The 24132-nt window shown below is 46.9% G+C and overlaps 2 protein-coding genes across 5 annotated transcripts; one reads left to right on the top strand and one right to left on the bottom strand.

Moving 5' to 3' along the window:
- Positions 1–1415: 1415 nt before the first annotated feature.
- On the bottom strand, positions 1416–9340 carry LOC135822989 (uncharacterized). 3 transcript variants are annotated; one of them, XR_010554585.1, is made up of 6 exons: positions 8880–9340; positions 5453–5610; positions 4463–4538; positions 3840–4003; positions 3442–3495; positions 1416–1907 (listed from the first exon to the last, which is right to left on the bottom strand). XR_010554585.1 is itself a non-coding variant. In XM_065335825.1 (5 exons), exons 1-5 carry the CDS (start codon positions 8903–8905, stop codon positions 3489–3491), a joined length of 324 nt encoding a protein of 107 aa, XP_065191897.1. In that variant the 5' UTR covers positions 8906–9336; the 3' UTR covers positions 3442–3488. The 3 variants fall into 3 exon arrangements, 2 of the variants coding, with proteins under 2 accessions (XP_065191897.1, XP_065191898.1); XM_065335825.1 differs by lacking the exons at positions 1416–1907; positions 5453–5610 and adding an exon at positions 8723–8773 and having other exon boundaries at positions 8880–9336; XM_065335826.1 differs by lacking the exon at positions 1416–1907 and having other exon boundaries at positions 5453–5493; positions 8723–9329.
- Positions 9341–12364: 3024 nt separating this feature from the next.
- LOC135822980 (scavenger receptor cysteine-rich type 1 protein M160-like) lies at positions 12365–23908 on the top strand. 2 transcript variants are annotated; one of them, XM_065335819.1, is made up of 7 exons: positions 12365–13070; positions 18355–18471; positions 19841–20035; positions 20357–20536; positions 21244–21416; positions 21957–22143; positions 22558–23908. In XM_065335819.1, the coding sequence occupies exons 2-7, from the start codon at positions 18378–18380 to the stop codon at positions 23007–23009; spliced, it is 1281 nt and encodes a 426-aa protein (XP_065191891.1). In that variant the 5' UTR covers positions 12365–13070; positions 18355–18377; the 3' UTR covers positions 23010–23908. The 2 variants fall into 2 exon arrangements, with proteins under 2 accessions (XP_065191891.1, XP_065191892.1); XM_065335820.1 differs by lacking the exon at positions 12365–13070 and adding an exon at positions 14229–14386.
- The last annotated feature ends 224 nt before the right edge of the window (positions 23909–24132 follow it).

Below are 24132 nucleotides of genomic sequence, written 5' to 3'. Positions count from 1 at the left end.
TAACGTCACATTGTGGTAAGGGGGGGGGGGGGGATGCTAGTGAGGCACTGGTCTAAACCGTTTCATAGGGCGTCGGTGGCTGCTTGCCAGGTCAGGTGCAGCAGATACTTGTTGCATTTTTCCATGAATGATTGGAGCTGTCTGGGTTGCGGCCGTGCTGGTAGAATGGTCGCTGGTAGGCTGTTCCACAAGGGAATAATGCAGTCTGGGTAGGAACCCTGGAGGCTGCTACGAATGCGCACGGGCAGCGTCGACTTGAGCTGGAGCGGGTGGCAGTGGGCAGTCTCCGTGGCTAACCTAGTGGATCGACCACCCACTGGGCGGGAAGGAGGGGGCTAATCTTCTCGCAGAAAAGGGGGAAAAGGGGAGAAAAAGGGGGAAAAAGAGGGGGAAAAGAAGAGCGGGAAATTGAAAAAGAGGGGGTAAAGAATGGCGGGAAAAGGAAAAAGAGGGGGAAAAGGATGGCGGGAAGAATCCACCGTTTGAATGTGCATACATCTAAAGTGAGGCTATTTCCAGGCTCTGCACAAGTAGACATCCACCACGGCCTCTCGCAGCCTCCTCCTCTTCCTCCCTCCCCCCCCCCCCCCCCCCATCACACACAATGTGCCGATTATCCTAACGTCAACTATCCAAATGATTAATTATCCAAAATAATTTCTTGCATTTTAATTGAGGGGTAGAAGATGAGTTTCAAGTTGTTGATTTTCGTCGCTCGGGGCACCATTGAAGCGATTCACAAGATGTATTACAACAGGTTTGAGTCAAAATGTGTAATAATAGTGTCATTAATTTAGAGGAGCACGAGTGCACCTAGTTCCTGTTGCACTGCTGAAGAGAATGAAAATGATGAAAACATGCTGGAATATGCATGATTTAGATAGATGTGTGACTGCTCTCTTATCCGAACATTCTTCTCATCTGAACCCTCTGGAGACAGCCCGCGTCCCGAGGGGTGGGGATAATTGGCACTCTCCTGTACATCTAATTCTATTCTTAAATTATACATATTGTAGAGCTCTTTCTGCTGCCGGGAATGAGAAAACACATCCCAGGTAAGGATACGCCCCTCAAGGAAACACAGCTGGTGGATTCCAACAGTCAGGGGCGTCGCACACGGTACGGTCACTACGGTATTTACCGTACCACTTTTTGCCCCAGATACCCGTGAGTCAACAAAATACACTGATCTGGGGTATAAAATTCCAAAATTTTCGTCTCAGACACCACTCCCCCACGAGTAACTTGTACTTCAGATGGCTGACCGTACCACACTAAAATACCTTCCGACGCCCCTGACAGTAGTATGAAACTCATACACAATCAATTAGAAATACTTTGGAGAATAAACCTTAGTTAGTGAAACAAAGTTGGGCGAGAGTATGATGTTCAAGTAAAACAATACTAAAGTGCCATAACGTGAAGAAAGGAACGTAGCGCACAAGTTAATGAAGATAAATTCACATACAGAACACAATATGCCCAGATGTGGAAATTTAAGTCAAGATTAGCAGAATATACACACATGCAAACACACACACAAGCGTGTGCACACAAACGCAAACACACACACACATATGCACACACACACACACACACACACACACACACACACACACACACACACACACACACACACACACACTGTTGGCTGCTATAATGCGATGGCAGCCTAGACAGAGGAAACAAAGTTTACACAAACAAATTACTACTCTTTCTCTTTCTTCGTCTTCTTCTTCTTCTTCCTCATATTCAGTTCAAGGCAGGCTCTTCTATTTTTTTGCTTCGGCCAACCTCGTTTTGGGATCTGACCCACTTTATTGGGGCAGTACAGGTACCCTGAACCTGAGAGTGTCCTTCTGATGTCATCGCTCTCCTACATTTTCTGCACGTCTATATTATTCTTTCTACGAGGACAGCAGAAGGACAGAAACAAAGACATCCACACCATTTTTAAGACTGCATCTTCCAAAGAACACATCAAAAAGCAAATTCTACACGCCAAGCATCGGTTCACGCCGTAACAAATCTCCACGCCATGAAAAATTCGATCGAATGCCTGGTGGGAGATGCTTTTTAAAAGGCTTGCATACATTTTTCACAAAAGACACCGGATTCGTACAAGAATATGTCAACTTCTAATCAAGGACTGTAATAAGTTCTGCCTTACGTATTAGAGGGGAAGTCTGCTGAATTTTTTTAATTTCAGGACCCATAGAGTTTGGGGCGCTGAGTCGAATGTTCTTTTCCGAGGAGGCTGCGGTCCATGGTTCGTCAGATACGCCCAATCGAAAATGAGCGAAAGCGAGCACGCAGTCTACCTGATCCAGGTGATAAGGTCACAGTGTGCAGCCAGGTAGCCACACCATCTATTTGTGTGCAAAATGGCCAATATTCGAAACGCGTTCGATTTGAGAACCATCTGTCGCAGCTTCTTCGTACCAAGAGCATTCGACTCACTGTTACAAGCCCTACGTACCCTGTGATTTTCAGCTCGGCAAAATTTGAGGATACCCCGTTTTTAGCCGTTTCCGAGTTGGACTTTTTACATCCGCTGGCTTCTGCGTGCATGCCATAGTCAACAAACATACGGAACACTACACTACAGTACTGCTGGGCACCGAAGAACGGGGTCAGGGTTCTAGCCTAGCCCGTTCTTATTTTTGGCGAACACAGCAGTTTCGTTCATATTCGATGGTACAGTCTTACATGTACATTTATGCAGAGTTATACGTCTGAGTGTACATCATATTCATATTGTACATTACGTTTCTACCTAGACCGTTCTTAAAAAATAGCGAAATCATAGCCTGGCCGTTCATCGGCGGTCCGTTCTTCGGCGCCCGGCAGTACTGTAGTAGTAGTAGTACATGACTACACCCGCACTGCTGTGCTAGCGCTACGCGAGTCGTGTGGTAGATCTAAATGTACAAGAGACTAGTCAATACACGGACGTGTCATGTACTGCACCCGGTATGTAGTTAGAGAAGGTGTGCTCCTCCGGGCCGGTGATTGGTCTTTGAGAAAGAAATATTTTAGTTTTCCGCTTGGAATAGTCCAGCCTCATTTATGCTACAACGATGAGTCCACAACCGTGACAAGCGACAAAACCGCGAACAGCTCCCGGACCTAAAACGTTCAGATCCCGAAGTGTTGTGATCCTTGAATCGAAGAGTCGTGTCCGTGGTTCCAAGAACCTGCATTGTATATCCAATCGAGCAGCGTCCGAGCTATGTTTGCACCAAAAATCGTGAAAATTTCCACTGTATCATGGAAATACCACACCCTGCAGTCCCGCTGTTACCATATTTTACCGGTATAAGTCGACTTATTGAATTGAATTCAGTGCAAACAGGAATTTCGGATAATTGACCGTTTGGACAGTTGACATTCGGATGATCGGCATTCTACTGTAATCCTAGTGCATGCAATGAAACATACTTGACTGTTGGGAGTCTTGCTGCGTCAGTGCAAATTGGCAGTTAATGCTAGAAGCTGCAGTGAACAACATCACAAATAGAAAATAAAGAAAAGCAAATACAACTGAACTTTGATACTGGAAATTACAGATCTGCTGCCCGCATCCACATGTCCATATTCTACATGTGCGATTGATCCTGCAAGATCTTCACTGCCCGTCTAATTGAGGATGGCACCCCGAATAGAGCGGACCGCTTCTAAACCAATCAAAGACCCAGGTTGTTATACTCCAGCAACCGGGCAAAGACCTGTCACCCATCCATGACCCATCAGCCCATCTCCTTATGCTCACATTTTGGTGTAGTAGTTGAGCACCTGTCCTTCCTTCATCAAGTGGATATCCTAAGCATGTGACTTACCGCTGGTATATCTCTGCACTTCCATCTTGACTGGTTGTCAAGTCCCTTTCCGGAGAGGTAGAGTGGATGGTAGGGTCAGTGCAGTCCTGGCCACGCCATGAGAAAGAAGACATTTTCCCATCAGGAGAAGGCCAACATCCTCCCTCTGGGTAGTGCCTTGATACCTGCAGTGCAGTGCAGTAACATTAAACTGCAATTGAAACTGTCTCCATGCCATTGTGAAGCCCAGTTCACATTCGACGGGGCGCAACGGGACGCGACATAAGGATCGACGGGAAACGCCGGGACGGTCACCCCGTCACGGACTGTGCCTTATGACTCGCACCATTCGCTGTTGAACATCGCAAAGACTGGAGCATGTCGTGTCGTACGAATTGTACAAGATTTTACAGCTCACCCCAGCCGGCACAGGCCCTTACGTCCCGTACCGTCAGCGTTGCGTCGAAAGAGAACTAGGCTTTAGAAAGATTACGTGTTGGTATGTGCTCCTACTTACACACAAATATACAAAAGGTATATAAAGAGAAAGCATGATCCACCCCATCATTGACACCAACAGCCCGGCACAAGAGCAGCAGCACCTGCATTCTATTAACCCAAAGTTCATCTGCGAATGTACTCACAGAGTCGTCTCCTTTACTGTGCCCGACCTTGGAAGAAAACAACACAGCAACGTAGTGTTGGTTTCGGTGAGGGCTTCTACGTTCACATGAACATACAGAAAAGCACAATATATTTCCAAACAGACGCCAACTAGTATAACCAAACAGCAACGACAACACCACAAAGACCTAACAGTCTCTTGAGCACAAAGTGTCTGGGATAAAAAAAGAGCAGAAGTTCACCATCGACACTGGTATTATAAAACTTTCTACAACTGCTGCAGAGGCAGCAGCAGGGTTCTAGTGCCCGGACCCAAAGCTCATCTGAGAATTTTCGCCTTTGATACAAAGCAACGACCATGGTAGCAGCAGAGAGTAACAGCAGCAGCCGTTTGAGCAGCAGTATCAGCAGTCTCCAGCTTCAAGGGAGTGACCTAGCAAATTTTACAGTAACATGAAAAGTGCAACTGCACTCTTTCCGGCACCAAATATGCCATGCTGTCCCCCGCTGCAAAATAGAGGACAACTCTCAACTGTCGCCAACACCTTGGCCCAGAGGGAGTCTTTCCTTCGACATTCGCCCCGGCCAAAGAAGGTCAAAACCCAAGTGGTGTAATCATGTATCTGCTTCTCCTATCGAGACACTGGCAAGGCTTGTATAGGCATGATAAATTGATAATACTGTATGCATATAACAAAGGCAAACGCACAAACTCACGTCCATGCACATGTGCACGGACGGTGTCGTTGGCGTACACACACGCACACGCACACACACACGCGCGCGCGCCCACGCCCGCGCATGCACAGGACAAAGGCATGTGCAAAGGAGCATGCTCATAAAAGCACAGGACAGGCACACGACTGATCTCCGGATGTATCACGACATTGAAGGGACGGAGCTTGCAGCAAGCCTTCACCCTCTGGAGATTCCTGAAATACATAAATACATGTCAGCAGTAAATAGTTGCAGCATTAACATTTCCACGGGGACTGTGCAGCTTCACTAACCTTAACTTCAGTCTCCCCAGAATGCAGCAATCAGACAACGGCTACGAAGAGGCGCAGGAAATTTGAACAACTGTTTCAAAAGCAGTCCTCCAAGCCTTCTGCACCAACAGGTGATTCAGTTCGTGCTCTTATACCATCCTGGCAGGTAGAGACATTTTCTAATAACACGAAGAGCACAATCATCAAGGTGGGCAAATCCTCAAGAGAGAGTGCACCCTAACTTACACTACAAATCATTTACTGGACACTACTGGACAGAGCGTCCAGTCCATTCAGTCCAGGGGAGAAGAGGCAAGGGCTCCTGAGAAGATGAAAGGGCAACACATTATCATTACTACATTAATTTTATTATTGGGGGCAGACGTCTTTTCTGTAAAATATGAGGGCGAAAGGCACATCAGTACTCACATCCCTGCTCATATCACTGCGCATCCCTGTCCTCTACGAGGGCAATGCATTTAGGGCTGAAACAAGTATACAGATAACTCGCAACCCGATCGTTTTAAGAGCGCAATCGATAATCGTTAGTGTTCAAAGCGAATGCAAACGATTTTTATGCATGCATACCAGTGGCAGTATTCTAGCCCTTGCACTCCATCCAATTGTGGATACGAGTGCAATCGTGTACTTTCAAGCGCAGTAATATTGATGCGTGGCTATGAAAGAGATCGGGAGTCAAGACGGTATCTTTTCGATTGATTCGTTGCGGAAGTTGGTGATAAGAGCTTCAAGCCAAAGGGTGACGACAAGCCTGATTCTTCGTTCTAGAAACAACAACATGAACTCCTCTAGTTCATATTGATAAAGCCTACAAACTTATAGTTCAAATTCGACGGGACGCGGCGTAAGGATCGATGGGAAGCGACAGGACGGTCTGACGGCGTCCAATGTGAACACCAGGAACGGGAACGCAACCATACTACCGTACGGATCGGGAAGCGACGGGAAGTGTTGGATCAGTTCAACTTTTCATACCGTAGACGGGCATAGACGGAGACGCAAGCGTACAAAACGGCTGCATTTTGAGTGAGAACAGGAGGCGGCGTCGTGCGCCATCCACTCCCGATTCGTACTAGGAAATTTTTAGGATTTCGAACACTGCGCTTCCCATGATAACTCGCAGAATGGCTAAAACGACTTGAGTTGAATTTTAGCAAGATAAGATCTCATGTCACTTATGGTATTTGGGGATAGTTTAGGAGAATGACAGATGAACTGTTTTATCATTTCCTAGGGCTACTATTCGAATGGCACAACTTTCAGGGCTACTTTTTGTCTCCATGAAAAACTGGTATTGTGAATTTGATTTCGCTTCATTCAAGGAGAAATAATTGAAAAGAAGTCCCGAAAAACAAGAAATTAGGTCCGAAAGTCACCCCGTCACGGACTGTGCCTTCACACTTGCCACGTGATCGTTGCCACGGTTTGACCCAATCAGAGCGGTCACAGGCTGGGCATGAACCTCTGATCATGCCCTGCCAGCCACGTCTACTACTACGGTACTACCATGCACCGCGCTGTACACCCCATCACGTGATCATTCATGCCCTCCTACCATGTGTGAATATACTCATTCACACATGGTAGGGCATGAATGAATGAATTCACACATGGGTATATTCACACATGGGTATATTCACACATGGCTATGGGTATATTCGACATACTAGTACATGCCGTGCCATTCAGGCCTTTGACCAATCAGCACGTCCTGAGAGCGTGTGGAGGTGAAACTGAGCACGACGGGATGAAGGTATAAAAGGAAGGTACTCCTAGGGGTGGTGGTCGGGGACGTGGAGGACTCAGCTTGTGAGCTTCAGCTCCGTACTCTCTCTCGTCGACGGTCGAGGGCTGCTCGAGGGCCTGAATCAACAAAGCCGGAGAGAGTACGGACCTGAAACTTCAACTTCCTTGAGATGACCTGAATCAACAAAAGATGAAACTTCACCTTCCTTGAGATGACCTGAATCAACAAAAGATGAAACTTCACCTTGGTCGACATGAAACTTCGGAACTGAGAGCGCACGGAGCTGGAACTTCAGGACCTGAAACTTTGTGAGCTGAAACTAACGTTACTTCAGAACGAAACTTCAGAACGAAATTTCAGCCGTACCGTGCGCGCGGTCGAGGGCTTGCCCGAGAGCGCACGGAGCCTACTTCAGAACGAAACTTCAGAACGAAATTTCAGCCGTACCGTGCGCGCGGTCGAGGGCTTGCCCGAGAGCGCACGGAGCCTACTTCAGAACGAAACTTCAGCCGTGCGCTCGACGGCTTGCCCGAGAGCGCACGGACGTGGAACTTCAGCTTGTGAGTTTCTACCATTGTTGTGCAACGAATGCCATAAAGGACTTGAGAACTTGGGAAGGCAGGCACTCGGTGTTTCTAGTCGATGTATTTCAAGTTCGATTTATGTAGATTAGTGCAGTACAGTGGCTTTGTTTGCGCTGCTAGCATGCTGCGGGTGCGCTTGCACTTGCACGTTCTGCTGAGGAGAGCGTTGTGGCTTTCGCTTGTGCTGTCCTGCGTGGGTGGCAGTGTGAAATACAATCAGACATGGATGTCAGGGCAGGTATCGTTGATTCCGGCCCTCGAGCGGCCCGCGGCCTTCGGCCTTGGGCCGCTCTCGGGCCTGAATCAACGATACTGCCCTGACATCCATGTCTGATTCTATACTTATGACTCGCGCCGTTCGCTGGAGAACATCGCAACGACTGCAGCATGTCGTGTCGTACGAATCGTAAAAGATTTTACAGCTCACCCCAGCCGTCCCGACAGGCCCTTACGTCCTGTACCGTCAGTGTTACGTCGAATGTGAACTAGGCTTTAGACCAGTCAGATGTCTACAGGTGTCGACACAATTGTCTGAAATGTTAAGCGGTAGCCTGGGTATATTTAGAGTGTTTGACTGGTGGCCACAGCTAATGTAGCAAAGGCATCATGGAATTTCTTCATAGTCTTGTGTTCGAGGTGCACGACTACAGCCGGAAAGAATCTATTATTATGAACCAACAATTATAATTGATCTCAATGTCTCAGTACTCATACTCCTTGTCAGTTTTGTGCTAGCCTTGTGCACGTCTGACTATTCGAAATCTGGTTTAGTTGGAGGACTCGATTGCATAACTTGTGCCCACATTTTTCTATGTTACAATGATATTCATCGCTAAAGAGATTGGTTGATCGCTTGGAGTTATTGAATGATCGTTTCAGCCCTAATTTATTTTCACCCTGGCCACAGCACTAGGCGAAATTCTCTGACACGGCCTTTACCTGCATCCACTGCTCTTTCGCATCACGACGAAGGACATGCAGGGGTTCTCTCTGAGCAGAGGAAAGTAGCCATCGCCACCACCACCATCACCATTCACCGACAATACTAGACTATTTTCCCCGTCGTGGGTACTTCCAATAAAGTAATTCCACTTACATAGGTACCGTCAGCGGCGCCACCATGTTCCCAACAGTGTATTCCTATCGTGGGTACTTCCACGGGCAATAAATTCGGCTCGTGCTGTCACTCGCAAGCCATCAAATTGCTATCCCTCCCTTGCGCGAATTGCCTCTGCAAACAAAATTATTTCAATGATTGGATTCAGTTCTTTTCGCTCGTTCACGCGTGGTACATGGTCGCGTGCGCCCCATCTACGCCCATACATTGTTTCATCTTGTTTCATCTTGTTTCATTCGCGGCCCATCTACGCCCGTACTTCGAGTTTCATTTGGTTTCATCTTGTTTCATCTTGTTTCATCTTGTTTCATTTTGTTTCATTTTGTTTCATTTCGTTTCATCTCGGCCCCATCTGCGCCCGTACTTGGCGTTTCATCTTGTTTCATCTCGTTTCATCTCGTTTCATCTTGTTTCATGTGTTTCATCTGGGGGGAAGACGGGCCCGTCAACCTTGCGCAGTTTGAAAGCGTACATCCGTGGATATGTGACACATCGTGATCGATCATTGTCCGTGATTTTGGGTGAGAAGAGAGAAACCGGGCACCAGCCTACTGATTGGTCGGACGTGTAATAACAGCAATATACACTCTGCCAAATGTTACATTGATAGATCTAATAATGCAACACACACGAGACAACAGCAACTCTGCTCTGTGATATCCATATAATTATTAATTTTGTGTACTTTTTAAACATGTCGATTGTTCAGTTGATCAAAAAATCATAACCAGACATGTCTCTATTACACGTCTTTTTGTATTATCTCTGTGTTATTCTATGGACTGTTTAGTAGCCCAGTTGGAGTGCGTCATGGACATTCACTGTATAGTCAACCTTGCGAATAGTGCACCCTAGGCGATCATGTTTTTTTGTATCGTATTTATTCGTTCAGAAAGTGGTGGACATCATGCAACTGCATTGTACATGTGAATAAACGGGGGTTTGTCAACTGACAACCGCTCTATTTAGTTTTAAATTGCTCTTCACTCTTTAGACAAAAATTCTTTTATTAGTGATGTCGAACAAATTCTTGACGTTTCGGGCCAGTCACTAGGCAGTGGGGGATAATGTTCGAAAAGGTGGCATATTCTGCTCGAAAAGCAGTGAAATTGGCAGAACCATACACACCTTATGGCGGGTAATTCCTCGTGCTTCATTTCTTTATCCACATACATGTACATGCATGAAACTTACCAGAAAAAGTACCGAATTCTGCCAATCTTTCTGCCGGCATTATCCGCATAATTATGCCTACCATGCCAGTCACCCATCGTCAGAAAAACCCTTTTATTTATCGTATTTATTGTATTTTTTCCTCGAAAGGATTCCCCAGTGGCTTCATGCATGTCCAGGAGACTCCAACTGCAAGAAATTTCATGACGCATTGCGGTCTGGAAAGAGCACAAGAGTGCAAAGAAAGAAAACAAAGAGAAGAAGCAGGCTGCAGGCACGGCAATGGCGAAAGACAAGGGGTTGGAATGCCACGGTTCAGTGTAGTCGGAGTAAAGTAAGTAAATTATCGTATCCGTTCCCGAAGGGAACTCACGACGGCCGCTAACACCCGATAAACCCGATAAACCCTAGTCGGAGTGCATTGGCGAAAAAGCTACCGGAGGGAATGTTTGAATTCGGGGAGACAGGTTATAAAAGTGAGAGATGGCGGTAAACAGTTCCATAGCATGCTGGCTTTATGAAAAAACAAGGCTACAAATATTATCTCGCACTCTTCACCACCAACGCACCATCATCAATGAGTATTCAGGAAATTCCAGAACCGGATTTCGGGCATTCTCTTCAAATGGAATACAAGCAACTAGAACCAACGAAAGGTACGGATAAATGGCATCACAAGGGTGGTAGCTAATAATGCACACTGAGAGGATAGAAGCAAAATAAAGATAGAAAGGGAAGGTGAGAAGTGTGGCTAGAGAGGCTAAGGAAACAAAACAGAAACGCGGTGCAAAGACAACACTTTGAGGTGGTTGAGACTACGGACCCTCATCTCACTCAACTCGAAGCGTTACCGCGACGGCGCGAGCTTTCTCCCCGTGAGAGTTTATACTATAGGGAGAGGAATGGAAAGGGGATTACTGTAAACATAGAGAAGACAGCGTGGAGAGGGGATAATCGGATTATTGTAACACTGGTGAGGATATCTGGAGACTAGGATGGGTCAGGGAGTGCATAAGATTAGATGTCCTTGTATGGATGAGCAAGCGTGGAGGACAGGAGCACTTACATCTACAATGTACATGCTAGAACTTAGAAGGGGTGCATGTATCTTGATAATAAATAATAATTATTGTTATAAGTGTGCAGAGGGAATCAGTGGCGCAACCTTGGCTAAGGCAAAGAATATTCAAGATAGTGGTGGACATTAGCCCAGAAAGCTTGGAGGCTATTGACCCGGATGGCGGTTTGGTGTTTGCGGAATCAACGGTGAACGAAAATGTACTTGTGTTGAAGGGGATTGTGACGGGAGCAGTTGACGGGAGCAGTGGACGGGAGCAGTGGACGGGAGCAGTGGACGGGAGCAGTGGACGGGAGCAGTGGACGGGAGCAGTGGACGGGAGCAGTTGACGGGAGCAGTTGACGGGAGAGCTAGAGTGTTACCGTTACTGTGCTAGTGGCCAGCGGTTTGCCGACTAGTCGTCTACGCGTTACCAACCAACTATTACTTACCATGGTTACGGGGGTCAAAGTAATTTTACTTATCTGTCCTCTGACTTTGAATTCATGATTTTAGTTTGATGCTTTGAGTTTAAGTTTGAGCAGGCATAAACATGCTTTGTTGTTCATTAGAGTTTATTGCGATCAGTTTGGCCAGCAACTCTGAGCTCCAATGATGAACCTAACAAGCCTAAACAAGGTCGTAAAAAATCTTCCAGCTTTTGTCGACCTGTTTGTAGCTGCCTGGTACCTGCTTGTTTTGGGTTTACCGGGTGTTAGCGGCCGTCGTGAGTTCCCTTCGGGAACGGACACGATAAAAATAAAAAATAAAATAAAAACCTGCTTGTCATTATTTTATACTTATAGATCGTCATGTAAGCCTGGTCTTTCGTCAACAGGCTTGGGATGCTGGGACTTGCGTCTTGTGCGGGCTGGACTCGGCAGTCGATGTAGATAGCTATCAGCTTTCTTGCCTACGTGTAGACCATCCATGCACGCGGGTGACAGGTTTGAGTGGATGACATTCGTGGGTTTTCGCGACACCTTGTTTCTACGTTGATATCTACATACGGATGTAGACTTGTGGTTCAGAAAAAGGAATGACAGGTGATCTGTCATCAGTTCTGTTCTTGTTCTGTAGTGCCTAGTCAGGCTAGTGCCACTGCCAGTGCAAGTGGGCACCGACTCTCAGGACCTGATCAAAAACATGCACGCGATCAGCTGAGCAAGTGAGTGCCAGCTACGACGAAGAGCGTTAGCGGATCCAGTAGTCTATCTGCATCGTCACGCTGGATCCGCACAACGCGTTTCTGGACGAGAAAAATGCCCAGCCGAACCTCCAAAAAACCCTCTGGATCCAGGACAGCCGTGAGCCGTACAGGAAACCGAAATGGCGAAAGAGAAGACGCAAGGCCCGAATTAGAAAGTCTATGCAGCCATTTCTAAGACCCGCTGGCCGCTGTATCCTAGATAAAGAACCACGCGAATCCGGTTTGGCGATATTCCTGTTATTTCGCCGGAAAGTACCTAATCTCCTTGGACTTTGCTGAATGAAACGCTGATTTTAGCTAGCTTGGTCGCCTTTACGGCCTGCGTCCGGCTTTCTCAATGACCAGCTCAGACTTTACGCCGTTTGACAGCGGTTCATTGATTCACATTGATTGAGCTTCCCCCATCACAGTCCACAGGCTGAGGCCCAGACCAGCCTATTTCTTCGGAATCGAGGACGCGTAGAATCTACCACGCTAGCGGAACGTTCACGGATGTAGAGTGACAGCGATGTTTCCGTCGTGCCTAGTTTGGGATCTCCGCGCACACACCGCATCTACGATTGTGTGCTACCGTGGATAGCAAGTCCGGTCCCTTACGATAGTATCGTCCCGCTGCTAGTACTAGTACTGTGCCGCCGCATGCAATCTGCAGATCGGAGCGTCGAAGAAAATCGGCCACGTTCATGCAGCACAAACTGCGCGCATCCAATAAGTCACAAGCGGAAGTACGGTAAGCTTGCGTTTGTATGAACTATAACTATTTCTTGGGCGCAACCCTGTGCAGGAAGTATCGGACTCAGTATTGTCCAATTACCCATCCATCCACCTAGTCATTACCAGGAACTCCCTGGTCCTTTCTTCAATGACCTGGTGCTTATACTTTGAAAGGGTTACTAGTACTTCAAGAAGTAGGTTTCTCCCACATGAGTTTGATAACACAATAACCAATGCTGTGTGTCTAACTGTCCATGCTCCGTAGACCCAGGTGCTCGAAGTCCGTACATGGTATCCTAAGTTCGTACGCCCATAATTTCATGTTCTGTTATTGTATTCGACTCAAATATTTTATGGAGGGGACAGTACGGTATGTTCTCCTCGCGTACCAATTTTCAGGGATCTACGATCAGCAGAAGTCCCAGACCACGGGAGTGGGTTTTCGAGTGTCCATACGAAATACAAATTGGGTTACATTTCATGCAAAAATCAACTTTGCCAAGACCGATTTCGAACGGACACAGCGTCAAACAGACCTTCACTCAATCATCAAGAGCCAGCTTAGAGCTGACAATGGCCAGAGGAGAAGAATTTACAGAGAACCACCAATCCTTGCAGAAAGGTTGACACTCCTGGCATCTCCACCACTGTTTTCCCGCGGTTTTCACAGCGCAGCTGCTTCTTCTCTGAGCCGACTAAAAACAGCTTGCATTTCGGCAACAAACTACGCTTTTGCAAGAAATACCGGTGGAGGCACATGCCAAACATATCCCTTCGGTGCTTTCGTCGTAACCGAGGGATTGCAAGTTAGCAATTAGCAGAAATATGTGTGTATTTCGAGTCACCTCTGATCAGTACGGACTTAGAGTACCCTCTGCAACACCAAATTTTGATATGAAAAATGAGCGAACTCCAGAGAAACAGATCGGATCGAAAGATGGCCTGGTTCAATCGAGCCTGGCCTCAAAACAAACTTGGACAAGATACCTTCCATCCACGAGCAGGATTCTGGCAAGTGATCATTGCTAGTGTGAGTTTCAGCTCGGCAAACACACACTGTAAACGTGTACGGACTTCGAGCACCTGGGTCTACTTAATAGTACTAACTACTATAGTAGTCTACTGTGTGTCCATGCTCCGTAGTATTAGTAGTCTACTGTGTGTCCATGCTCCGTACTATTAGTAGTCTACTGTGTGTCCATGCTCCGTACTATTAGTAGTCTACTGTGTGTCCATGCTCCATAGTAGTCTACAATAATACTTGTTCAAGTACATCAATTTCTACACAGTCCTAGATATAGCCTTTGAGCACCATAACTTGGCATAAGCAAGGTAAGTGCGAAGCTGGTTGATTGCACACTTGCACCAGTTGTGGTGAGACTCAAACACCTAGTAAACGGGTTATAACTTATAACTGCTTTTCTATAAAACGTTATCTCTTACATAATCTGATACAGGCCATTAGGTCACACCTAATTGGTTATAATTGCCTATCTAAACCTGAAACACATCATGGTATAGACCGATCCCCTTATTATACTGGGTTCGAGCACGGGGGCAACCTCACTCGCGATCGAGCTAGTTTTTGAACGTGACAGCATCTTTGACAGTGTGTTTCAGGTTTGTTTTGGAATGTCTTCTGCTTAGTTCAAGTAGTTTGCGATGGCTTCGAGCGGTGCTGAACCTCCTGCTGGTAGGAGCAGAGTCTCCGAGAGAGACATGGACTGTGATGCAGCTGTAGGATTTTTTCAAGGCGCGGGAGGGAACGATCTCGGGCCACAAACAGGAGTTACTCCAGAGGTGAGTTTTTTTGTTGTTGAAATATTCGAATCGTGAATCGTGTTTTGAGATTTATTTTGTGCCTAGGCTTTAGCAGACCGTATTTCTTTCTCCTTGAGATCGGTGCTGAAGACAATAGTAACCTTTTTCTGGTCTGCCTTTTCCTCTTCAGAGCCATCTTCTATGAAGGTAACCGTGGTGCTGCCAAGTCACCAAGTCGCGATCGCGATCAGTAGCCCTGAAGTGGAAAAATCGATTTTCCAACGATCTGGTTGGACATCAGCCACTAAAGTACTTCTGATTTGCCTGTAGTGACAACAGCAGCCATCCTTGGACACCTTGCAAAGACAGGAAAAGCCCCTGGTGGAAGCGACTGCTATGAGGTGACGATAGCAGTGCAGTGGTGATCGCTGTTTTGTCAAGTCGAAGGACTCGCCATCCCAGAGGAAGCAAAAAAAACGATGAGCAGTGCGTGGTATTTGTTGAGCGTGAAGAGCTAGAGGAGGACAGTGCAAACACATGGACGGAGTGGATGGTGTTTGAAGAACAGTGTGCTGTGTGCCGGCTGGTGGTGATGGTGGTCTTTGTCAGCATGTATTCGTGCTGCTTCTTGTGCTGGAACACTTCTCGCCCAGGAAGGCAGATGGCATGCTCCCTGGCCCTCAGTCGACAATGGAGCATTTGTTCCAGGAACATTACCCCAGAGCCAGTGATGAGTCGTACCTTTGAAAAGTTGAAGCTTGCTGTTAATCGCAAGCGTGGCGCAGTGGATTGCTCCCTCTTCGAAGCACGAGGGCCAAAGCTTGCCGCTGTCTGCAGCAAAGTGTTTGCGGTTCTTTCGAACCTATGAATATACCCCCCCCCCCCCCTCTCTCTCTCTTAGGAAGACTGCATGTTCAGAGTGAACTATTTTCTAGTATATTTAATGTGAGACGGGCTGTTTACGCCCAAGATGAAGATACAGTTTTTTCCGTTTCTATACCTTCCTAATAAAATCGTGACAGAGCTTTCGGTCATACTCCGCTGTACTACATCCTCAACCCGCCACCACCATGCGCTCTTGGCCGAACTAATACACGAAGAATAAACACACCAGCACAGCAAGGACACTTCCGTTGACAGATATTATTTACGCCTCTACACAGCTGTTTCGTTTCTTCAAGCTCATCGTTAGAGGAGGATAGTAGCAGGATACTAATGATGAAATAATATAAGATGATACTAGTAGACGGTTTATGGTCCGATATTGATGATTGGAGATCTAAGAAAGCAATGACAGTGATTGCGAAATGGATAATATCATGATAATATGCCAGTCTGGTTATGCGTTGTACTAGTGAACAGTATTGATATCATCACTGCATTCGATGTAAATATTGGTATACCTTTGGTTTCCGTATTGGAAAAAAAGAACCTGGTTGATTTGGTTGCATCTGCGACTGGCTACCGGGTGTTGTGATCAGCAATGTTACAATGGGAGAAAATAAGAGCGCAAGGATCTGTTGGGTCTTGTTGTGCTGTGCCGTGCCGGTGCGAGAACCCTAAGTGCATGGCAAAATAGAACTGTTTCATCCCCATTGCAGAATGTCTTGCGGTACATGGCATTGATGACTGAACATCTCGCCAGCTCACCCAGATGGGGATCATGCCCAAACGGAGGAACAAGACATCTTTCCAGCTCAGCTAGCTATATACCGTGAAACGGATGGTTAACTTGTGCCACGCATGCCAGCTTCTGTTCCATTCGGCCCAGGCTTAGACACATCAATGCCAATAGCAGCTGATCCTCCATTACATGCTCATTGGCGATTTACGGCCACCTCCAACTGTATCCGCCGTCCCTCAGCTTCCGTCTTCGCAGATCTGGCGCGGCGCAGTACATTTTCTCGGCTAGGCTCAAAGAAGTCCCACAGAGCGGTCCAAACACCTGAAGGCAAACCAGTCAGAAACTGGAGCGGCTCAGAGTCTTTCTTTATGTTATTGGACGTAAGCTGTTTTTCGGCTTTCTTCACCCCAGTCCTCACATCGTCCAACTGCTCCACGAGACTCTGTACACGAGCTCTACTTGCTGCCAACTCCTGATGCAGATGCTGCACTTCCATTACAGGACCAAACTGCACTAAGCCAGGTTCCTTTCCAACTCAAAGTGCCGTTGCCTTTCAGCAAAATACTGGTTTGCGAGCATGGGGAGCTCGTGATGGCTGATCCAGACGCTGCACTTCCATGACCGAACTGCACTAGGCTCAGCAAATACTGTTTTGCGATCATGGGGAGCAGGGCGTCCAGACTCCACTCTCTTGCGAAAAGCAAACCTGGTACCGTAGGACAGCTGTTTGGTTTCCTGGACTCATCCTGTCCTTGTAGAGCTGGGCAAAACGATTTCGATTTCGGGATCGAAATGATCGCTGCAACTCAAATATTCAGAGTGACCCTAAAACTACGTCCTTCCTCACGGGGAATAGCCTGGATCCGCTTTCTCCAGGCCGCTGTGGCTCCACACGAGGAAAGGAGTGAAATGACTTGTTTGCTTCGTCCTCCTGTTCTGACAGTGAGGAACGCAGCAATGTTCTGAGAAGGCATCCTGAAGTCGTAAAAAGGAAGACGTCTAAACAAAAACAAAACAGCTCAAATCAAAAGTCCTTGTGGCATTTTTTGTAGACAGGCTTGCTGCATGTAGATCTCGTGTGCTCTGCACTTCGCATGCGAGAAGTCACGCACAGTCGCGATGAGGTTGGTCGCGTGTGTGCAGCAGGATCCCACGCGACTGCGGAGTTGCCCCCTTGCTCGAACCCAGACAATAATAAGGGGATCGGTCTATTGTGCCGAACTTTGGCTGTGCCCAACAATAAGTGCTGTACACGGTCGCTGTGCACTAGTACTAGTACTACTAGTGTACAGGGCACGAACAAGAACGAATGAATATAAATGTCCCTTTTGGACTCACGGTTTCTGAAGTGGATCATTTTGTCTACTAGAGTGTTCTGTTTCGTGCATGAATTTGCCTGTGTGGGAGAGGGGACTGTGTGTGTCTGTGTGTGAGAGGGGGCTGTGTGTACATATGTGTGACTTGGAGTATAAGTGTTTTACGTGTGTGTGTGTGTGTGTGTGTGTGTGTGTGTGTGTGTGTGTGTGTGTGTGTGTGGTGTGTGTGTGTGTGTGTGGTGTGTGTATGCGTGTGTGTGTGTGTGTGTGTGTGTGTGTGTGTGTGGTGTGTGTGTGTGTGGTGTGTGTGTGTGTGTGTGTGGTGTGTGTATGCGTGTGTGTGTGTGTGTGTGTGTGTGTGTGTGTGTGTGTGTGTGTGTGTGTGTGTGGTGTGTGTGTGTGTGTGTGTGGTGTGTGTATGCGTGTGTGTGTGTGTGTGTGTGTGTGTGCCGTGTGTGTGTGTGTGTGTGTGTGTGCTTGTCTTTGCTTGTGTATGTGGTGGTGGGGGGGGGGGGGGCTCTGTGTGTGTATCTGTGAGTCTGGTACATGATGTGTGTGTGTGTTACTGTATGTGACTATGCTGTCTTTCCCCACCCCAGGCCTGCCGTGAATACAGTCCAAAATGACGTGGGCCAGGGCGTGCATTTCGTACAGAGTTTTGCTCACTGCACTAGGCATTCTCTTAGTCAGACAATGTGAAGCAAACGCCAGAGAAGGTAAGCCTACCTTCATGCATCAAACTAAGGTTGTGCTTATGCGGGCGGTCCGGGACGGGCACTTCCTGTCACTTTGAAATGTTCGCAGGTCTGATTCACATACATGTACCTGTACGTTTCCATGGGGAAGGGACAGAAATCTGGCCTGTGATGTCAGTATTTCCACGAAAATTGGCAGACGAGTTGTAATATTTCCACTAAAACTCACCCACAGGGTCCCCTTGGTAGACCGAGGTGCCCTTAACTTTGAGGTCGGTATAAGAGATACGAGTGCGTGCACATGACGAAAATCACTGAGCCCAGCCGTGTCAATGAGCCCAGCCGTGTCAAGGTTGCATGCACAGTGTGTTGACCTGCAGCCACTTGCTCTCAATGATTCCTCTTTGATACAGTCAGACCTCGCTTAACCGCACACATCCGTGTCCCACAGAAATATCCGGATAGGCGAGGGAACCGGATAATCGAACACACATACTGTATGCGTGCATGACACATGCTGTAAATGGGTAACCAACAATTTTCTTCCGGATGGCGAGGGATCCGGATAAAAGAGGACCGGATAAGCGAGATCTGACTGTATCGCCATCAAGTTGACCGTTGTCCCCTTTCATAGATTTATGGTGCTAACACGTTCCATTTTCAAAATCCTTATTGTGGCATGTCCTAGTCATTAGGTTCCTCGTTCTCATACCTGGGTCATAGCTCGCACATCTATAGCGGTGTGGTGAGCAAGTACCAACGACAACCTCATAGCCGCCATTTTGACTATATAGCACCTATAACGGCCATTTCAGCTGCCGATGTGATGACCAGACTATGTTGACTATACACAAGCTACACACCTGCATACGCCGTAGATGCTCTTATTGTATGAGTCCCTGTACAAGTACTGGAAGTCTACAAATTTTCGGCGCAGTTAAATTTCGGCCGCATTAAAATTTCATCCTGCGCGGCTGCTACCTGCATACTCTGTCACACTAAACCTTGCGAAACAAAATTTCAGCCGCAATACATTTTAGGCCAAAAACTGCCCAGGCTGAAAATAACCGAAAACAAATATGCGCCGAATATTTGTAGACTTGTAGTAGGCATACTGCAAGTCTACATATTTTCGGCCCATTCAAATGTCGCCTCCCAGGGCTAAAACACAAGTCATATCGGCCACATCAACTATTACTTGTCGGCATGTACTGCTGCTGCTTGTGTCCACTGTGACACTGAACCTTGTAAAAGACAAATTTGGCCGCAACAAATTTTCAGCCAAATAGGACCAGGCCGAAAATAGCCCAAAAGCAAATATGAGCCGAATAGTTGTTGACTTATACAAAGTTATAGTAAGCATATTCCTTCACACTCCACCCATGCTCAGGTTACTTGCGGCTCTCGTCGGCAAACCAGACTTCAAGCGGTACTGGTGATCGCTCGGTGGGAGTGGCGGTCGGTCGCCTGGAGGTCTTCCACAACGGCCAGTGGGGAACGGTGTGCGATGACTTCTTCGACTACAACGACGCCCTGGTGGCCTGCCGTCAGTTGGGATTCGCAGGCGTCAGACAGATTCTCACCGGTAAGCTTTAAGCATTCATGCAGCCTACACCATCCCAGAAACCTGGGTTTATCAGCAGCAGCAGAAACACAACCGCCACAACCACCACCACCACCACCACCACCACCAACAACAACAACAACAACAACAACAACAACAACAACAACAACAACAACAACAACAGCAGCAGCAGCAACACTTTGAAAAGTGATGCTTAAAAGTCTGATGGTATAAGCTAAGAAAGCCCAAGCTGTCATCTCCATTTTTGAGCTACATTACCACAAACCAGACACGGCTTTGCATGTGGCATTATGTTCTATTTCTTTTGCGCTGTGCTTTCAGCTGCTAGTGACCACCGATGGATGGGTTCGGGACCCATCTGGATGGACGATCTGCAATGCTCTGGCAGCGAGGCTAGTCTACAGCAGTGTATGTCCACCGCGGATCAGCAATGGGGAGATCAGAACTGCGGGCATGACGAGGACGTGGGGCTCTCCTGCCAAGCCGCCATGACACGAGAAGGTTGGTGTTTCCGCTACCAATGTGTTGTGTTGTTATACAGTCAAACCTGACTTAATCTCCACCGCCGGTCTCAATTTTAACCGCCGAGGGGTCCTCGGCACAGCATGCAGCAATGATGCAAAGTGGTGCATTCCAAAAATGAGGAATGCACTACTTTGCTGTTTACTGACCGAAATGCTTGGGCAGATAGCCTTCACACTGAACCGATTAACCAAAGCAAATTTTGTGACGACAAACACCAAAGACTGATGAAACACGTTAACATCAGGAGTTCTTCTTTCATGAATTGCATGTTCAGCAATTGATCAGCAAAATTATGGCATTCACACCACGGTCAAACTTGTCATAACGAAGTCAAGGTATACCAGCAACTGATCAATAATGCACATCTTTGACCCAGCAACCATTAGACTGCATCCTTGCAAACTCACGAATAGCGACAACTCACGGATAGCGACAACTCACGAATAGCGACAACTCACGAATAGCGACAACTCACGAATAGCGACAACTCACGGATAACAGCACTTTTCACATGTATGACCGAGGGTCAATATTCGCACAGTTGAGTGTAGTCATTTCGCCTCAACGTCTTGTCATCTACCTTGTTCTTGGTGGTAGAGCCTCAGAAGATTGAAATGCTTTGACCATGGAAACATTCTGCCCCAGCTTGATCACCAAACTTTCCCCACGTTCTGTGCATCCAGGTGATGTAAGACTGTTGGGAGGTCGTACAGAGAATTTCGGTTGCGTTCAAATCTACCACTCGGGCTCATGGGGTACCATATGCTCATGGGCGTGGAACCAGGCGTCCGCTACAGTGCTCTGCCGTCAGCTGGGCTACAATGGTGTGAAGGATTTCAAAGTCGACAAAGCCAAGGTGAGGTGTTGTTTGTTTGTATAATTACTCTATTTAAATTCGCAAATCCAACGCAACCAGTGCAAATGCTCAATGACAAGGCAGCAAATATGTTATTGATTTCAGGGAAGGAGAGCTGGTGAGAAAATAATGAGAAAGAAGAGAGAATGGGAGATAGCTCAATGAAGAGCATGCATGGGACGACAGCTGTGAAGAATCACAGGGTGCACGTGACCAATGAAATCCGATCTATCTCTCTCTCTCTCTCTCTCTCTCTCTCTCTCTCGGACATATCACGAGTTGCATAGTGGAAGCCTGAACTAAGGTGGGTGCCATAGCTGCAATGTATCACCAACTGATTGTCTCGGTGCACCAAAAGCACGTTAGTGATCAGATTTCACCAGCCAGTGGTGAACTTTACCATGCATCCTCAAAACTCTGCAGCGTACTTTGGAACTATATGATACGGAACATTTTCTTCATGATTTTGCGTGATTTTTGACTTTGAGTTGCATGTGTGTGTGTGTGCGTCTTGGCCTCCAATCTCTTTCATACACGCAGGCCATGCCAATGTTAGTGGAAAACGTGAGTCTGATCGACATGGGACGCGTCTGGGTGGAGCATGTCGACTGCGTTGGCACTGAGGAGGCGCTACGCTTCTGCACGCTGCGCTACGGACAGGCGCAGTGCTCGCACAGTGATGATGTCATTGTCTGGTGTGACACTGGCACTGCAGAGCAGGGAACAGGTATGGCAGAAGTTTTAGTGCGGCTTGGTCAATGGGTCCATTTGTCAAACTCCATGCGGTGGAGGACAACAGTCACGTCGAAGCAACATTCACTATTCTAGGAGCTGCCCATATGTGTATTTTAAATCATAAAACGTTTTTCTGGACAAGGCTTGTTTGTTTATAAACCCAAATATCTTGCTCTCTTGGACTCCTAGATGAACACAATACCGTTTTCTGGTTGTCATGACAACACATTTCCCATGGCAAATCTGCAGATGATAATGGCGTATTTCGGGAAATGCAGTGTAAAGAACTGAAAAAGAAGAAGGACAACATGTTACGAGTTATGACAAACTGTCCACCAACATAACCAAGAACTGAAAATTTGTCTTAACACATGAAATGATTTTGTCTGTCGTTTTTTTCTTTCAGGGACTCCTGCGTGGGTCATCATCACTGCTGCCTGCTGTGGAGGATTTCTGCTTGTACTATCACTTGCTGTAGTACAGAGGGCGTGCAGACAGAAGAGGGTATCGACGGTGGCCACAACTACGGTAGTACGGCGTGCAAACCCAGCCCCGCGTGGACGAGCCTCCCCTCACAGTGTCTCATCCACAACAGCGCTAACCGAGGAGACTGCCGGGCCGGATATGCAGCGAGCGGTTACACCCGATGTGTTTCTCGGCGATGATGGGCAGCATCTCACATTCCCCGAGACTGGCTACAGAAACAAGGCTTATGGCATGACGTACACGAAGAACGCGGACGGAGACAGTTGTGACGGAAGTAGCAGTAAACGTGACAGTAGCTACTCAAAAGACAGTCAACCAAGCGATACAACCAGTGCCGAGAGCCAGACGAGTAGCTCAGCGCAATTGGTCTAAAAACATTCATCAGACTTTCCATGCTAACACTAGGGATCTGCTGAGGAGTTGAAGCATTGATACAGTCTTGGTCTAGTCCATGAAACTTGAGCAGTATAATTATATTCAGCTATGAACGAAAGTAAACCCGCGCTCATGTCAAAGAACAAAGGAGCAAATGTTTTGTCCCAGAGCGTTTTCTTGTAACATTCTTCATTTAACACTAGACATTTAGAGTTGTTGCGTGGCTTTCGAAAACATTGAGATAGGCTCTCATTTGGAGTGCTAGGGCAATTTTTATACCTCTCCTTTTTTTTAGTCTATGTTGATGGGGCGACCAACCGAGAGCCCAGCAGAGTATGCATCGGTTTGTCAAATTTAAAAAGCCCTTTACATTCTTCACTGCTAGCTGCTATTAAAATTACTGTGTCCTCGGTGGGTATTTGGAGATATACTGGTAAATACTGGTACTGGTAAATACTGGTATACGCTGTCTCAACAATGCATTGCACTCCGAATAGTAACTCTGCAACCATGTCAAAATAACGTGTATCTGGAGCTGCCGAACAGTTTTGCTCTGCTCCGTGTCTTCGGTAATGAATGCACAGTTGATTCTCTTCATGCACGTAGCTGACTTATACGTTGCATTTACTAGTATTCGGCATGGGATGTAGGCCTGTCAATCGACTTAGTGATAATCAGTGTAAAATAAATAGTTATTGTTTTCAGTACAAGCCGAATTTGAAGTCGAAGTACAGTTTGAGAATCATACCGAAATAATTATTTTGAGTTTATGTGTGCATTATCATAAATTATTTATAAAACACATACATGTAGTCGTGTTCATGCCTTATATGCTAGTATAACCCAGCCATGAACAAACGTCACTATACCTCTGAGTGACTTAAGCTCACCATGAATCTAGTACATGTGTGTGTGTGGGGGGGGGGGGGGGGAGGGGGCGTCTGACTGTGTATCCGCGTGTGAGGGAAATGGGGTGCGAGGTTTCAACATCTTCACTGCGGTCTACGCCTGAGATTAACGCTGGCACACTATTGTAATCCCGATATTCATGTTAAAACAAAATGGCGTCACGATTTACCGTATTATCTCTAATATAAGCACAGTCTCCAATAATACAGTA

This window comes from Sycon ciliatum, chromosome 8, assembly GCF_964019385.1.
Source record: "Sycon ciliatum chromosome 8, ocSycCili1.1, whole genome shotgun sequence".
NCBI classification, from domain to species: domain Eukaryota; kingdom Metazoa; phylum Porifera; class Calcarea; order Leucosolenida; family Sycettidae; genus Sycon; species Sycon ciliatum.
Note: the sequence above shows the minus strand (reverse complement) of the source record. Positions and strands in the feature narration are given on the sequence as shown.